Genomic DNA, 17,151 nt, shown 5'->3' on the forward strand with positions numbered 1-17,151 from the left:
TGCACCATATTTAGCCAAATCCAGTGCTCCAACAAAGCCCCCTGCTCCTACATCACCCTCTCCCGCCCCCTTATTTTTGCCTGCATATCACGGTCATATTCATTCCACAGGTACAGGTCCGGACTTGTCAATCTCACATGTGTCTCCTATGGCCCCGGTCTCTCCTGATGTGGCACTCTCCTCTGCTGGGTCTCCTACTTCGGGTGCAGTATGTGTGTCCCATATGCTATCTGATTTGCCAAACTCCCCTGTTCCATCCCCTGCTGGCTCTCCCTCTCGGTTTGCTTCGCCTGCTCAGCCTAGTCCTCTGTTGCACCGTTCCACACCAGGTTCCTCCACGCTTTCCCCCCCTGGACTTGATTTATGTGTTGATTTGTCTCATTTCTCTCTTCAGCAAGACCACGACAGTGTGTCTTCCACTCAACCACAGGTTGCACGCACTCACTCCATGGTGCTTCGCCCACGTTCTTCCAAAACTGCAAACTTAAGTGTCTTATCTGCCTCCCGGTCTACATCCTTACCTCAGCAGGAACCGGTTTCATTTAAGGCTGCTGACAAATACTTGATTTGGCATAAAGCCATGCAAGAAGAACTTCAGGCCTTCACAGTAATGACACCTGGTCATTAGTTCCTTTTGCTCCATCTAAGAATGTGGTCGGCAGTCGGTGGGTATAGATTAAGAGGCGCGCTGATGGTTATGTGGATCGATATAAAGCACGGCTGGTTGCACGAGGTTTCACTCAGCAAGAGGGGGTTGATTACTATGAAACATTTAGTCCGGTGATCAAGCCAACAACGATTCGTCTAGTACTTACTATTGCTGTCACCTGTGGTTGGCAGATTCATCAATTGGATGTCCATAATGCCTTTTTGAATGACATTCTTCAGGAGGAGGTGTACATGGCACAACCACCTGGTTTTGTTGACTCTACATTCCCCACGCATGTGTGTCGTCTACATAAATCTTTGTATGGTTTGAAACAAACACCTCGGGCATGGTACAACCGGTTAAGTGAGTTTCTGATCTCCATTGGTTTTCAGGCATCGAAGGTTGATACTTCTCTCTTTATTCTCTCCTTCAGCGGTGCTATCTTTTATTTACTTGTGTATGTTGATGATATTTTGTTGACTGGGAGTAACCCGACTTTGCTTCAACGCTTAATTGTTTTGCTGAGTTCAGAGTTTAAACTTCGAGATTTAGGCTCTATTCATTTCTTCTTGGGCATTGAAGTTAAATCCACTTCTATGGGTTTGTTACTCAGCCAACACAAGTATACTCTTGATATTATCCAACGAGCAGGTATGACTTCTTGTAAACCAGTTGCTACTCCTCTGTCTACCTCCTCAAAATTGAGCATCACATTTGGTACTCCTTACTCTGATCCGACACGATATAGACAAATTGTTGGGGCTCTCCAGTATCTTACTTTTACCAGACCTGATATTTGTTATGCAGTCAACAAGGTATGTCAGTTTATGCATGCCCCTACTGAGGATCATTGGTCGGCCGTTAAACGTATACTACGTTATCTTCAGGATACAACTTCTTATGGTCTACACATTACTCGGGATTCCTCATTGTCTCTTCATGGTTTCACTGATGCTGATTGGGCTGGCAGTATTGATGATCGGAAATCAACAGGTGGTTATCTTGTATATCTTGGTGCTACTCCTATTTCATGGAAATCAGGGAAGCAACGCACTGTAGCTCGATCTTCTACAGAGGCAGAATACAAGGCCTTAGCTGATGGTACTGCTGAAATCTTATGGATTCGCTCTTTATTATCAGAACTTCATTTTCCATCGTCATCCATGACTACGTTGTGGTGTGATAATTTAGGAGCCACCTTCCTATCTCTCAATCCAGTTTTTCATGCTCGCACTAAACATGTTGAAGTTGACTATCACTTTGTTCGCGATCGCGTTGCTAAGCAAGAAATTCAGGTACGCTTTATCTCTTCAAAGGACCAACTAGCTGATGTTCTTACCAAGCCGCTTCCCCCAGTCTCGTTTGCTCTTTTTCGATCCAAGCTTCGAGTGGAATCTCCACCTTCAGCTTGACAGGGTGTATTATGGAAAGAGATTAGAATAGACTCCTTATATATGTAAATACCTTATATAGGATAATTATCATGTGTAATATACCTCACTCTAGTATTGTACACAACCCTAGAGATATAAATACAAAGGATGGCTGCAGCTATTAGCATCCATTGTAATTCACATACATATCTTTCTCTAAACTTAACTAAACCTATCAACATAAAGAAATTTAATCAGCAATATTCAAACAATAGAGTCTTGTCTCCAATCCTTTCTTCTTTGGACATATGGAGGAGGTGAAAGGGCTAAAAAGTATATAATTCCCTGAAGAGAAATCTCAGAGGCAGACCATTCCCAAACCATATATCCCATATATCCTCATGCAATTGTAACAGGTACAAACATAGAAGATGGAACTGGCATTTTCTGTATGCCAGCCACATGGTATAGTATATTTTTCAAGTAATTTTCTTGCTTATGTACAAAAATCTATAGCATAAAATATAGTAACTATGCATTAGTTTGTCTAAAAATTGATTCCATGCATGTTGGAGAAGCTCTATCTTGCCGTGGACAATTGTATAGCTTCTTGGTCAATACTTGAATCTTCAGCCCAGATATATTGCTGAGACATGAGCACTGCCAAGTCTTGGTTCATAGCATCCTCGAGCTGCTCCCACTTCGCCCATCTCTCGGCCAGGCCTATGCCTCGCAGCATTTTCACCACCTCTTCCATTTTAGGGCGGCCTTCAGGTGAGCTATGAGTGCATAGCAATGCAACCTGGACTATAGTCTCGACTTCTTTGCGGTCGTAAGTTTTCAAATTTCCATCCACGATGTCATCAAGCCTGTTTTCCCTCAGCAACTTCTTGATCTGTACATCATATTTCCATCATTTTAAGTCAAGCATAACAGAAGCTAGCACGTAGGAATGTGTAGAATGAGATTCAAACAAGCAAAAAAGAACATTCTGCGAGCAGGAATTTTGATGTACAGATAGATATATCTAGTATAGATTCTGTAATGGACCAGGAAGTTTTAGAAGTCTTACATGGTCAAGCAGAAGAACTTCCTCTTCCTCCTCGAGACGAGAAAGGTCTATTGCACGCTGACCGGTTACCAGTTCAAGAAGTGTAATGCCATATCCAAAGACATCTGTCTTTTCTGATGATTTTCCAGTAGATAGGTATTCTGGGGCAATGTGACCCATGGTACCACGCACCTGAGTGGTAACATGAGTGAATTTCGTGTCAACTAGTTTAGCTAGCCCAAAATCTCCTAGAACGGCTTCGAAGTTGTCATCTAACAGGATGTTCGCAGCCTTTAGATCGCGATGTATAATCTTAGGGTTACAATGCTCATGTAGATACTCCAATCCGTGCGCTGCACCAAAGACAATTTTTTTCCTTGCTGGCCAGTCCAAGCCTTTCTCACCGGGCTTTAATTCTATAATGTAACATATGTCACTGTCATGGAGCGATTTCGAAGAAGAAGAGAATTCTATTTTTAACATGAAAATCTCAAAGATGGATTGAGAGATGGTGGTATTCGAAGAAATACCTCTCAAGCGGTATGCAACGCTAAGATTTTGCATGTATGGATAGACCAGGATTCTCTCAGATGAAGTTGTACAGAATCCAACCAACCTTAGAAGATTCTTATGAACAGCAACACTGATGAGTTGAACTTCTCTCTGAAATGCAGCCTCTCCACCAGGACTGTAATAATCTGCAAGTCGTTTCACAGCAACCTTCATGTTGTCTGAGAGGATACCTTTGTAAACTTTTCCAAACCCTCCTTGACCAATTATGTTGCTTTCACTGAAATTGTCTGTTGCAAGTTGAAGCTCACGCCAAGAAAATCTCCGAAGCTGCCCTAATGAAATTTTGCGGTCGTCTTCACCTAAAGTCATGTAAAAGCTGGAGTTTAGGCACCTTCAATCAACAACAACATTGAAACGAATTCAACTACAAGAGGAAAACAAAAATTACCAGCAACATCAACAAAGATATCATTTTTCTCTTTGTGAAATTGATGATATCGGTATGCCAGAACAGCCACGAGTATCAGAAGAATGAAAGCACCACAGCTGGCAGAAGTTGCAATTACTTTGAGTCTTGACTTGCTGGTTGAAACTGCAAAGTTCTCATGTTTAAGCTCCATCCGGAGATTGATGTCAAAGAAAAGAATAGTGACAACTTCAAGAAACTAACCTTGAAGAGGAGACCCCGAGACGCAAGGTTCTTCCAAGCGCAGGCCACAAGCAAGATGAGTTGCTGTAAAACTGAAAAACAAATAACAGTTAATGACAAGCAAGTCAAGCTTGATAATTATGTGCCTAAAATTAAAACAGACAATAGGATTTAATAACTTATGATATAACTGTTTGGAGATTTCACTCGACCAAGTGATGAGATAGAAGATGAAAAGATATGGTTAAAGGATAAAAACCAAACAAAAGCTGGAAGAGTTGAAAATTCTAATGAAATTTACTTGAACATTGCAACAGAAAAGAGTTTCCCCGGTATTCTTCCAGTTAAATTGTTAGATGAGAGATCCCTGTCAAAGAAAAGGTATCGTAAGTAATATGAAAATAGTCAACAGCAGAATTATGATCTTTGCAAGAGCAAGACTGCGGAAAAGCCTTGTAGAACCAGTAAAATGACTGAAATTTAAAACAAAGCCATGTTCTAAGAAACTTTCATAACAAAAACGATACGCTGCTGCTTCGTGCATATACGAACAAAACAAGGAAATATGACTCTTCTGGAGGCGTTAAAGGAATCCTTACAAATATTTCAAATTGGATAGCTGACCCCAAGTGGTAGGTATAGAGCCACTGAATTTATTGCTGGCAAGATTTAGATTTTGCAGATGCACCATGTTGCCAAGATAATCAGGTAAGGGCCCTGACAGACTATTGTTCTGTAATTCCCTGCATGGAGAATTTTAGGTTTTATGAACATGGCCATAATTCAGCACCATCATACATCATGGAACCATAAAAGAATACAAGATTACAGGGTTGCGTTCGGTTAATGTCTCAAGACAAAAAAAAACAAGACAAAAGCGACCAAAACGTGTTTGGTTAGAGAGATAGGGAAGGAGACATAAAAATAAACGTGTTTGGTTATTATACTTTCAAAATAGAAAGGAGTGGAGACGTTTCCCCACTATCCCAACTACCCTCGTCTCTTCTTTAACTGATTGTTCTCCCAAATTAGCATCAATTTCAAATTCATCCTCTATCTTCAATTGCATCAATTTTAGTCCCAAAACTTTCTATACATGCTAAAACAGAGAAAGTGCTAGGTTTGGTTGATGGTGGATCTTATATTCTGAAAAATGGAGTAAATTATTGCCATCAGTACTTCCACATGAAATGAGAATATTGGATCAGGATATGAATTCGTCCTAGAAATACTTTGGTTCAGATTTGCGTTTGCAAACTGTCTAAATTGATAAATAGACGAATGCTCAAGCAAATACATACTGAAAATCCATGTGACCTCCAAGCTAGACAGAAACTTACAGGGTAACCAAAAACTTCAGTTTCGTAATTGCAGGTGAAAGAGTTCCCGAAAATCCAAGTGAATTCAGGCTCCTGCAAATTAGAACATTCAGAGAGTAAATAAACAGCAAAATTAACCCACGAAACCACTAGCAATTAAGGAAGATTCGAATAAAAATGCAGCACTCCTGCAAGTAAAAATCCCGCAGCCATCCCTCTTGATATCAGAAGTGTGTTTTTAAAATAGGCAAAACTGAAGTTTATCTCCAAATACAGGCACTTACAGGGATTCAACATGTCCATTTCTGCAATTGACATGAGTCCAACTAAAGCAAGGACTCACTAAATTTGTATCCCAATTTATCTGTCTGTTTGAATCATTGAGTGCCAGCATAAGATCTATTAAAGCATTACCTAAACATTAGAGAAAGTTCAAACTTGTCAGTAGAAACTAATGACAGGCAGCAGCACCCTGCACTCTATTATCTTGACATTTCAAATTTGAGCCTGTATCTCAAAGCCTTGTATTTTCCCACCAACATCTGCATCTGGTGGGAACAGATAACACGGTATTAATGAAAATCGTAGATAAATACTGTACCTTCAGTGTCAGGTTCCTTGGTTGACATAGTGATTTTCAAAAAATTTAGCAGAATAAGACAGTTGATAACTAGCTTCAGGGGATTCCAGAGAGAAAAGACTCCGAACATGTATCTGTATTTGGTGTAGCAGAAAGATTCAGTCGAAGACGTCTTGCCGCCACTTGGATGTCCTAATAAAGAAATAGTTTTATGAGTTTACATGAGCAGATCATAAGATCAAAATTTGACCCTTATCTCGCCCAACATGTACATCAAATTCTCAATAAAATGTTGGAGCTTTAAAACAAACTAAAATTAGCTTAGGATTAAAGTGTAATAATCATGACAAATACGTTAGAAGCAAGAAGGATATCAGCTTTTCTGGCAACCATATGAAGCACAAATAAAGTATAGAAAACCAATGTTTACATCATTATAGCATATTAACATTCTGTCTCGAGTAATAGTGCTGTCATCCATGATTTTGGTGCCTGACTTCTCCATTTGTTAAGAACAGTTAGCAACTTCCATTTCAACTAAAGACTTAAAGATGTTTCTTGGTCTGTTCAAAGCACCAAACAACACAACTAATGTTACTGTTTAAGCAGAGGCTGTTCACTTTCCCTGGAGTTCAAAGTCCAAAACACCCTGATTTTCTTTTCTTTCTTTCTTTCTTTCCAAAATCAATGACTGGTGTGGTCAAAGATTAGCATGCTGCTAGAAAGAGCTGTGAAACCATGGTGATTCCATCACTTTTAGGTCTACTAAGCTATAACTTTTTTCAGAATTTCTATCCACAGCAGGATGCTCCAATCATTTAAAGTAATAGACCAAAGCATTCATAATTCTGATTTCCCAGGCATGGTACTATACATTATGCCTCCTCCAACAAAATATAACTTTCTATCTTAAGATCATGCACTTTTGGTTTTTAACTTTTTTATATGCAAAGGTTACCTTTTTTCTTTGCATCAAGCCTCTAGGAGACCTTCTAGTTCTACCTCAATCACCTAGCCTAATGTTGCCTAAGATTGTGAAAAGGGGAAAAGGCGAGCACACCAAAACAGAAAAGCTAAAATTCAATCACCTACTTAAACATGCTGTGGGAAGTTCAATCTAAGCTTATCCACATTCCATGAAGAAACTATCTAACATAAAAATGTTCCCATTATCCTCATCCTCCACAAGGTTGAAACCATTTATTACCCGCCACACACCATAATGAGACAAGGCAAATTCTTCTCCCACTACTGCCACCCCACAAACTTTGCAGGACCATAAATGGTTAATGGTCAATGGAACAAGAAAATATTCTGTCTTCTATCTTCCTACTTCACATTAGTAGTGAAAAACAGCAGATTTGTTTACTGAAACTCAAACCAATTCATCCAAATGAACATCAACAGAGTCTACCATCCCTCAGCATCACTAACAAATTCAACCAGAAAGGGACCCCCCACCACAGACAAACACAAAAATGAAATAAATACTACTAGCCTGAAGAAACAAAAGAGAGAAGCTTTGAAATTGACAGCAACCCAGAAAGAAATACACCAAAATTAATCTTTTGATGTAACAAGTACTATAAAATTCACATTTAAGAACATGCCTTCCATGACTTTCCCGCTTGAAACTCTCGTGTGTGTGTGTGATCAAGAAAGCAGAGAAAAGAAAAGAAACATACCTCTATTGTCCTTAGCCATGACAAATGCAGCAAACGATGAGTGAATAAAAAAAGGTGGTGGCACAAGAAGAAGAAACTGAGGAAGCTGAACAGAGTCATTATTATGATTATCATAAGGAATAAATTATGATTAATGCATTGGACCCACAAAGCATTTTGATATGCAAGAAAGGGATTCTTTGAAAGGCCAATAGCATAGAATATGAGAGGGGCTAGTGGTGTCATTGGTGGAGGATGAGAATGAGAATCCCACTAATTGAACTTTGCTTTGCTTTTGCTTGCAATTGGATTGCATTAAAGATAATGACGAACACTTTTTTGCTGGTGTTGTTGCTTCTAAGATATCCAGACCACATGAGATGCTTTTTGGTTTAGCCCATAGTGGCAATGGCATGCATATCCATGAGAAGACTACAAGTATGTGTTTTTAGAGAAGCTTCCAGCCTGAAGGTAACCATGCTTTATTGAATAACTTATTTACTTGGTCCCTGGGTTTTAAACACAGTTTCAACTTGGTCCTTTATATTTAGAATAACGAACTTAGTTCTTTTCATCATATTTGTTATACCCGTTGCCTGATTCAATTAAGAGTTAATATGCAAGTCATTGAATTAACCCTAATCAATATTTTTTTGTAATCAAATTATGTAATTTCAACTTATAAGTTTTGGCTTTGACTTTGTCGGATTTAAATTGAATTTATCTAAGTCAACTTAGTCACATATTAATCCACTGGATCACTTGATTTTGATCAAATTAATGTTAAAATTGATTCATATCAAAACCTGATTTAATATAAGATTTTAATATATTATTTTTTAGTTCAATTTCCTGGACCAAACTGAGTTTAATAACTATATTTTTTTATTTTTTTATGTTAAAGTAACTTAATTAGTCTCTTGATTGTTGATGAAGTTGAATTTTTATAAGTGCTGATTTCTCCTAAAAGTCCCACTCTCAAAGTTCCTCTTCAATAATTTAAATTGTCAAACGTTGTGCTTGCAATTATTGCAGGAAATTAAAAACTAAGAAATGTTACAATTTTTAATACATGAAGGATTAAGTTATAATCTTGTTTACAATGCAGGGACTGGACAACATTTTACTCATGCTCCGTTATACGGAGACAAGATGCACACTTAGTGCACACTTTTGTCAGAGGAAGAATCTATCGATCCCCCGGATGTCTTTGCTTTAACAATGTGATGCACATGTAAGGGTTTAACTTTAACTTTATTTGTTAAATGGACATTTTGTGTCCACATGTCAACATGATTGGTCTGTCCCGTGATGAAATTAAATTTTTAAAAATATTGAATCATATTATTTTCAGAAACATGTTTTCTCTGTATTTTCTTCAAAAAAAAAAAAAAAAAACTCATTGTATAATTATCCCAAATATTTCATAAATGAATTTACATTTATATTTTATTTTTATCTTTTAAATCATAATTTTAAAAAGCCGGCTCGGCCCGGCAGGTCGATCCGGACTCGAGGTTGGAACCAAACCAAGTTGAAGAAAAAACAAGAAAAGAAAAAACTCGGTATAATCTAACTAACCCGGTTAAAAATTCAATTATAAACCGTTGATTTTTTTTATATTATTTTTTACTAAAACGATGATATTATGATTTTTTTAAAAAAATTTAATTCAAATAACCCAATAATTTGATCAAAACCTGAAATCTAAGCTGGGATTGAGCGGCTATAAAAACTATGCTTTAAACATTCAATGCACACTTCATAGGTATTTATCTATCTGAGTGATGTCTTGCTTTAACACATGTAATGGCTTAACTTTAGCTGTTAAAAGGACATTTCGTGTCCGCATATCTGAATGATTGGTCTTCATTTTTAATTTTTATAAAGCATAAATGATCATTTGGTGCTTCATTTTTAATAGTTTATACCACTACTTTCGGTTTTCTATGTGGATAAATGACAGTACATTGACATTTTGATAATTTATTTGATTAATTAATTTCGAAGAGAGAAATATAAGAGAGTTTTATATTACGAGATTCATGATTTTAGTCCATTATAAAATTTCAGTCCTCCAAATTTTGTAAAATCACCATAAGATTTTTTTATTTTATTTTTTAATTTATAAAAATCACTCTCACTTTGATGCGATACACATAATACTTTTATAAAAATATTTTTTAATTAAAAACACATAAAAAAATAATATTTTTTATTTTTTTATATTATTACATCAAAATCATTAAAAACATATAAAAAATATCAATTTAATTTTTTTTAAGTCCAAAACCAATTTAAAAATCATGTTGAACCACAAATATAAACAAGTTAAATTATAAAAATAAATACACTTTTAGATTGGTGATTGACACATGACATAATCAGATCATCATATCAGTACGTGTTTGATATTATAGTAGTTTTTATGGCTATGATTTGAAAAAATAAAATTTAAAAAATTATAAATTGTAGTATTTTTTAACCAAATTTTTTTTAAAAAAAATCAGTAGAATTCATGCAGAAATATGATGTGTATTGATAAATTAAATATATATTTTTTAAAAAGTATTTGGTGCAAAACTTCTTTTCTTAGAATATGTAGCATACCTTTTGTCTTTTTTCACTGTGAGCCAAACTTGATAGAAGATTCGGTACTCAAAAAAGATAAACTATAGACCACCATGCATAAAACGCAAAGAATATCAGAGATGACCAAGAAATTCTTCAATGTTTATGGTCGCAAAGAGGAGCATCTTGTATATAAAAAAACAGCTCTTCTACTACAAGCTAGTTCCACAACGTGACAAAAATAACAAAACTATTATAAAAGTGAATTAAACGACTTGAGAGAAAACCCTAGATGTTCTACAAGTCTCATAATTGAAGATAAAATTTTAAATTAAACACTGGATGTTCAAAATAGGGTTGAAAATTTTACCAAAAAATAAATTTTAGTAGCTCGACACTTGGACTACTGTTTCCAATGTACCCGTTAAAAGTAGTCCAACACCTTCAACTCCATATTTGGTAGCTCGACACTTCCAGAATCTCCTGCGTCACAAACACCCTTTACTACACAGGCATAATGTATAGATCATTAAATTGAACAAAAGCTTCATCAAAGACAGCAATGAAAACGCCAAAACCTGAAGGCTGAAGCTATGCCACATCCATGTTTTCCTCAATGATCTGCGGACTAGTATCAATTCTCAATCTTTTTGCTAGAACTAGGTTATCACAGCTTGATCCTGCCTCATCATCACTATCAAGACCTCTCTTAGCTTTAAGCTTTGCCTCATCTTGCTCATATACTAGGTATACTCCAGTCTTCTTCACAATCATTGTATTTCTACAGTCTACAATGAGTTTCACTTCATCCTCACTATCAAGTTGGAAACTCTTATTTGATATATGGCCCTGCCAGAGGTGATCTTCACAGGATTTTACTAAGTTAACAGCTACTCTCCGAGAATCCTTGGTAAAACCCTTAGTATGATTAGTCAATTTGATTGTAATACTTTTAGTTTGTTTTTTCTCTAAATGAGATGAGCAAACAATGCACACGTTCATGCCCTTCAAGTTCCTGCCGTCGAATTCAGGTAGTTTAAAAAATATTGAAGCACCCTCATTCTTATAGTTGAACAAGGCAGGAATCTCATTTCCAGGAAGTACCAAACCTGTAATACATCCCTGCACAAAGAGTACCATTTTTATTTTATATATTTAACAGCAACATAGGAAAATATGTTTAACAAGTAAAGAGACACAGAGGAAGAATACCTTGTGCATGCTATTTTTTAAAGTATTTGAGATATCGTAGCACCCTTCCATGTCAATGTGTGTAATGGACCTTGATTTATCCAATCCTGGAACCTCAATCAGTTTGGGGCAATTAGCAATGTAGAGTAAACGAATACGTGAAGCTACTGATATGTCTGATAGTCTTTCCAATGATGTGCAGTTCAAAGCGTGCAAGGTATCCAAATTTCTAGGTAAAGCTGGAATTGTTTGTAGCCTGGTGTTATCGTCCAATCTTAGACTGGTAAGCCTCAAAAGACTACTCAAACCAGCTGGTAGATTTTGAAAATTGTTACGGTCCAATTCCAGTTTGGTTAGTGAGGGTAAGCTCCCAAGATCTCTAGGAAGCGCATCATCAGATAGATTGCAATCACTGAGCAATAATGATGTGAGTCTGTTTAAGCCATGAAAAGAAGGTGGCAGCAGGTTGGTTGGACTGGGACTTTTTCTTGGCAGAAACCATGACATCAAACGTGAAGGAAATGTTGCGGAAGTTGAACCTTTGCAGCCACAAAGTGATAAATCTTTGAGGTTCTTCAGTTTTACTATGGTACTTGGTACCTGTCTTATGGCAGTGTCATCTGCATGGAGAATGGTCAACGATTCCAAATCTCCCAAGTCCTCAGGCAATTCATCAAATTTTGAGCAGCCTGAGAGGTAAAGAGTCTCGATAGACTTCGACTTCCAGAAGCTACTCGGGAGCCTCATAAGTTGCTTGCAATCTTTGAAATTTACCAAAACAAGTCTATCAAGATATCCAATAGAGTCATGAACTTCAACCAAACTTCTGCAGTCTTTGAGTTTTAACTTCTCCAGATGTGGAAGTCTGGAAAAGTCGGGAGTCCGAGATAGGTAATGAGAATGGCTGAGATTAAGAAACTTCAACTTCCAAAGGAACTGAGGAAAAGAAGCAAGATTCAGGAGTTAGAAAGAAATTGATATTGTACCATAGCATACTAAGTTCAGATAAATATTTGATAGTTTTAGCATACCTTGGAATTCTTAACCTGTCTTAGGTTGCTGTGTCGCATATCTATAGCAACAAGGTTTTCCCCATAGAGGCCATCAGGTATGAACGAGAGTGGAAATCCATGCCAACAGAGCCAGGTTAATTTTCTCAAGAGAAATTCACAGCCTCCACCAAGCTTTACATGATTGAGCTGGAGCAGCCTTAGGTTTTGCAGATTGCAAAACACATTTACATCCACGTTCATGTCATTCACTTTCAGCAAGTTTATGGCCATCCCTTGGATTGCTTCAGTTCCCTGTCAATAAACCACGCTAAGAGGTGAGGATCAGATATTTTTCAAAACATGAATTTATACGATGATAAGTTTGAAAGCATTCACCATGTTTCTTCGCAATATGTCAGCAACTTCTTCACGAATCCATAATCTACTCCGCCTTCCTGGATTGTTCGGTGATTGCACACGAACAATTTCTCTCCCCATATCTCGAAGCAAATCATGCATTATTAGCTTGTTCTTTTCATTAACAGATACGAGGCACCTCTGAGTGAGGACGCTAAATCCAATGTCTGCGAAAAAATCACAACCATTTAATATTGGTAACACATATTCCTTGTCCATCCCAATAAAGTAACAGGATATATCGAGGAATATATCTTTCTGTGTGTCATCATTCAGGCCATCAAAACTTATTTGCAGCTTTTTCTGAATTTGATCATCAGGAATTCTTCTCAGTTTTTCCAGTGCACTTTTCCATTCAGCTATACTTCTACCAAAAAGAAAAGAGCCTATTACTTCAAGTGCTAGTGGCAATCTTCCACAGTAGTCAACAATTTGTTCTGACAACTCCTTGTAATCTTCGGCGGGATGGCTTGTTCGAAAGGCATGCCAGCTAAAGAGCTCCAAAGCTTCAATGTCATTCATTTCTCTGGCCATGTATACTCGATCAGCTCCAAGAACTCTTAGAACATGCTCATCTCTTGTTGTTACAATGATTCTGCTTCCTGAACCAAACCAATCTCGACTCCCGGCTATCGCTTGTAACTGATCTAATTTATCTACATCATCGAGTATGAGAAGAACTCTTCTACTGTGAAGTCTTTCCTTTATCATATTCATTCCTCTGTCAACATTGCCAATCTTAATCTTGTCTGTCTTCAGGATATCGAAAAGAAGTTGTTCTTGCAGTTTGACATGACCATTTGGCTGCTGTGAAATTTCTCTGACGTTGGCCAGAAAACATTTCCCATCAAAACTATGAAACAACTCATTATACATGGCCTTGGCAATGGTTGTTTTCCCTATGCCTCCCATTCCATATATTCCTACAATGCAGACCTCGCTTGATCCAGCATTTAACAAAAAGTTCAATTGTTGCACACGAGGATTTATCCCAACTGGATAGAAGGCTACGAACAAGTATGTGCTGTTCAGTTCCCTGGAAATCTCCCCAACAATTTTCTTTATAAATTTTGCTTCATGCCTGCAAATAATTGTCAACAAAATAGTGAGACTTTAAGCATAAAACAGCCAATTAGAATGTATTATGTAAAGCACAATCCAAAATATTTTATAAATTGTAGTTTTCCTGAAGAAAATCCAGCCCCATGCAAAACATCTCATATTCCTTGGATCACCATTTAGTTCCTCAACCCTGGATTATCTACTAGTAATGTTCTTCTACTCAGTATGTATCGTTACCTAAATTATTCAAATTATTTATTTACTGAAATATTTTTAAAAATAAATTGGATATATAGTGATGATATCCATACACCAAATCGACTAGTAGTTTAGTCCCTAAGAACTAATAAGCTCTAGATAGCAGCTCTCTTTTCAAAAGGCACGTTCTTATAACAAAACCCACTATGAGGTTAAGAGTAAAAACATGAGATAATACCTCTTCAGAGGTTAATTATATAATAGATATGAGCCAACATCATCATCGATGTTGTCTGTGAATCATGTGAGAAGATCAACTTGGATTTGCATCACATGAATCTTTCCCAAAAATGATCCAATTGATGGTCCAAATTGCTCGGTTTCAAAATTGAAAAGTGCAGGTTAGATTTTCAAGATCGATCACTCCTCACAAGCCAATGAAGTGATTTATACATTGGCAAATGCTGCATATCGAAAAAATCCCAATAAATCCTACAAAAACCGAAACAGTCAATTTAAAAAAATGCTCAAATTAAAAAACTCTTCATATCAACTTATTTAAAAAAAAAAATATTAGATGACAATATATTTAATCAACCCAAGTTTTACCGTCTAATTAATCACACAATAACAATTATGTAGAAGTCAAATTAATTTGAACAAATAAACCCCACAAAAAAAAATATATCATAATGAAAAATTCAAAATAAATAAAATGTTTTTTTTAAATTAAATCTAAAATATTTTTTTTAATTATTCATAAGACAAAATATTGGATCAATCTGAACGTTTTAAATTAACTTGTCAAACCTATGAGTTGGGTTATGATCTCAATTAGATTTAATAAAATTTTTTTATTAAATTTATTTTTTACCTAATATAAATTAAATTTGAATAAATATATCCCAGAAAAAGTACATCATAAATAAAAACTCAAAATAAACCAAATGTTTTTTTAAAAAAGTTCAATCTAACATAATTTCTTAAATATTATTCCGACGACAAAATATTAGATCAACTCGGATTTTTTGAATTAATCTGTCAAACCTAGTACTTGGATCATGGTTTTAACTAGATTTAATAAAAATTTTATTAAATTTATCTTTTAGCTAATATAATTTGTTTTTTTTAACAAAAAAAAAGTCTAAAAGGAACCATGTGTGAGCATTGTAGAACTACATCCATTAAAAAAAAAATTAAATAGATGACAAGTTATTTGCTATTTGCAAAATGCAGTGACTAAAGGGTCATAAGAAAATTAGGGGTTTAGTTTTTTTTTTTTGTGAAAAAAAAACACTTTATTTTTTATTCAAAACACTTAAAAAAACACCCTAAACCTATTTATGGTCTCAACAACTCAAAAATTTAAAATCAATCCAAACCAAAAATTCTTCTCATGGGCAGATCTACTTCCTCATGAAAGGAAAATGAAGAATAACCTAAATGAAACTCTCATTATTAAAAGAAATTTATTGACACTATGAACAACTATTTTATGATTAAAATTAGTATTATTAATTACTTTTTCTCTATATATTGGAATTCAACTAGCCTCTTTCTCCTGTAACAAGAAAAATAAGAAAAACCTCTTTCTCTCGCACGTTAAGGATTCCTTTGGTATCATTTCCATTTGCAACTTTTTTTGTTTCATTGAAATTGTTTTGAAAATTTATAGCATATTTGTACATGCAAGTTGTTAGTTCTTCTACCAAAATTATACTTTATTTTAGTCTTTTTAATACTAACATCTTCATCCTTAATAGTTTTGTATGCCTGGCGCCCCAATCATACGATTTCGGATGGTAGAAAAGAAAAACAATTTAAATGGTTCAATTTTTTATTTTTTATTATTACTATTATATACAAAAGGTTCAAATTTGAGAATTTTATCACTTAGATCATATCATCGATAACATAAGAATTACTATTAATTCAAATTATAAAGTCAATTAAATTAGTAAGGATCGATGGTTAATTTTATGAGTGCTTACCCGTCTGCAACATTCCTCAAATCCCATCCAGACAAATTTGCAGCTTCAGTCAAAGCCATCCTCCACGTCGCCACCTTGTCCTTGTCCATCTGGAGCACAAGCCTCTCTTCATGTCCAGCAAAGGCCTCGGCAAAACTTCCAGTTTGTTCGCTTACATCAGATGGATCAACATCATAGAATATAGGAAAAACAAGTTGCCTACAACTTCTCCTACACTCCATGATCTTCACTAGTTCCTCAAGACACCATCTTGAATTTGCATAATTTCTTGAGAACACAATGACTGAAACCCTAGACTTTTGGATCGCTTTTAATAGCTCCGTCGAAATATCTTCACCCCTTCGGAGCTCATTGTCGTCTCTGTATGTGTTGATTCCAGCATCTTTTAAGGCAAAGTATAGATGATCGGTGAAATGTTTTCGCGTGTCCTCGCCTCTAAAACTCAAAAACACATCATAAATCCACGGTTTTGAAGATGAAGACGCAGATGTCATTGTAACATGAAAGCTATGGTGGCGAGAGAAAACGAGAAATGGTACAAAATTAATGACTCCAAAAATTAATGTGAGGGACACTTTAATTACCGAGAGAGACAGCCAAAGACGTCTTTAGCATCAATTGCGTTTGTTTATATCTTTTAAAAGTGTTTTTAAAAAATTTTAATTTTTTTTATTTTTTTATTAATTTTAAATTAATATATTTTTAGTATTTTTTAAATTATTTTAATTTATTAATATTAAAAATAATTTTAAAAAAAATAAAAAAATATTAATAATATATATTTTTAATATAAAAATTATTTAAAAAATAACTATAATACAAACTTGTCTTTTTCGTACTGTGATGCCCACTGGCTTGTTGATAGCAAAAGTTATTGAAGGATTAATTCTCCCTCGAACTGCGATGACCAATGAAAAGTAGCGTATATATA

The 17,151-nt window shown here is 35.6% G+C and overlaps 2 protein-coding genes across 3 annotated transcripts; both read right to left on the reverse strand.

The window, feature by feature from the left end:
• Window positions 1–2,394: 2,394 nt before the first annotated feature.
• On the reverse strand, window positions 2,395–7,990 carry LOC118052588 (probable LRR receptor-like serine/threonine-protein kinase At5g63710). The gene is made up of 11 exons (XM_035063582.2): window positions 7,820–7,990; window positions 6,156–6,326; window positions 5,839–5,968; window positions 5,576–5,647; window positions 4,835–4,978; window positions 4,537–4,602; window positions 4,257–4,327; window positions 4,035–4,178; window positions 3,604–3,945; window positions 3,095–3,489; window positions 2,395–2,917 (listed from the first exon to the last, which is right to left on the reverse strand). The coding sequence occupies exons 1-11, from the start codon at window positions 7,836–7,838 to the stop codon at window positions 2,603–2,605; spliced, it is 1,869 nt and encodes a 622-aa protein (XP_034919473.1). The 5' UTR covers window positions 7,839–7,990; the 3' UTR covers window positions 2,395–2,602.
• Window positions 7,991–10,319: 2,329 nt separating this feature from the next.
• Window positions 10,320–16,806, reverse strand: LOC118052593 (TMV resistance protein N). 2 transcript variants are annotated; one of them, XM_035063586.2, is made up of 6 exons: window positions 16,221–16,806; window positions 12,949–14,050; window positions 12,592–12,864; window positions 11,582–12,496; window positions 10,948–11,491; window positions 10,320–10,849 (listed from the first exon to the last, which is right to left on the reverse strand). In XM_035063586.2, exons 1-5 carry the CDS (start codon window positions 16,712–16,714, stop codon window positions 10,961–10,963), a joined length of 3,315 nt encoding a protein of 1,104 aa, XP_034919477.1. In that variant the 5' UTR covers window positions 16,715–16,806; the 3' UTR covers window positions 10,320–10,849; window positions 10,948–10,960. The 2 variants fall into 2 exon arrangements, with proteins under 2 accessions (XP_034919477.1, XP_034919476.1); XM_035063585.2 differs by having other exon boundaries at window positions 10,331–10,852.
• Between the last annotated feature and the right edge of the window lie 345 nt (window positions 16,807–17,151).

Source organism: Populus alba, chromosome 19 (genome assembly GCF_005239225.2).
Source record: "Populus alba chromosome 19, ASM523922v2, whole genome shotgun sequence".
In the NCBI taxonomy this organism is placed as follows: Eukaryota; Viridiplantae; Streptophyta; class Magnoliopsida; order Malpighiales; family Salicaceae; genus Populus; species Populus alba.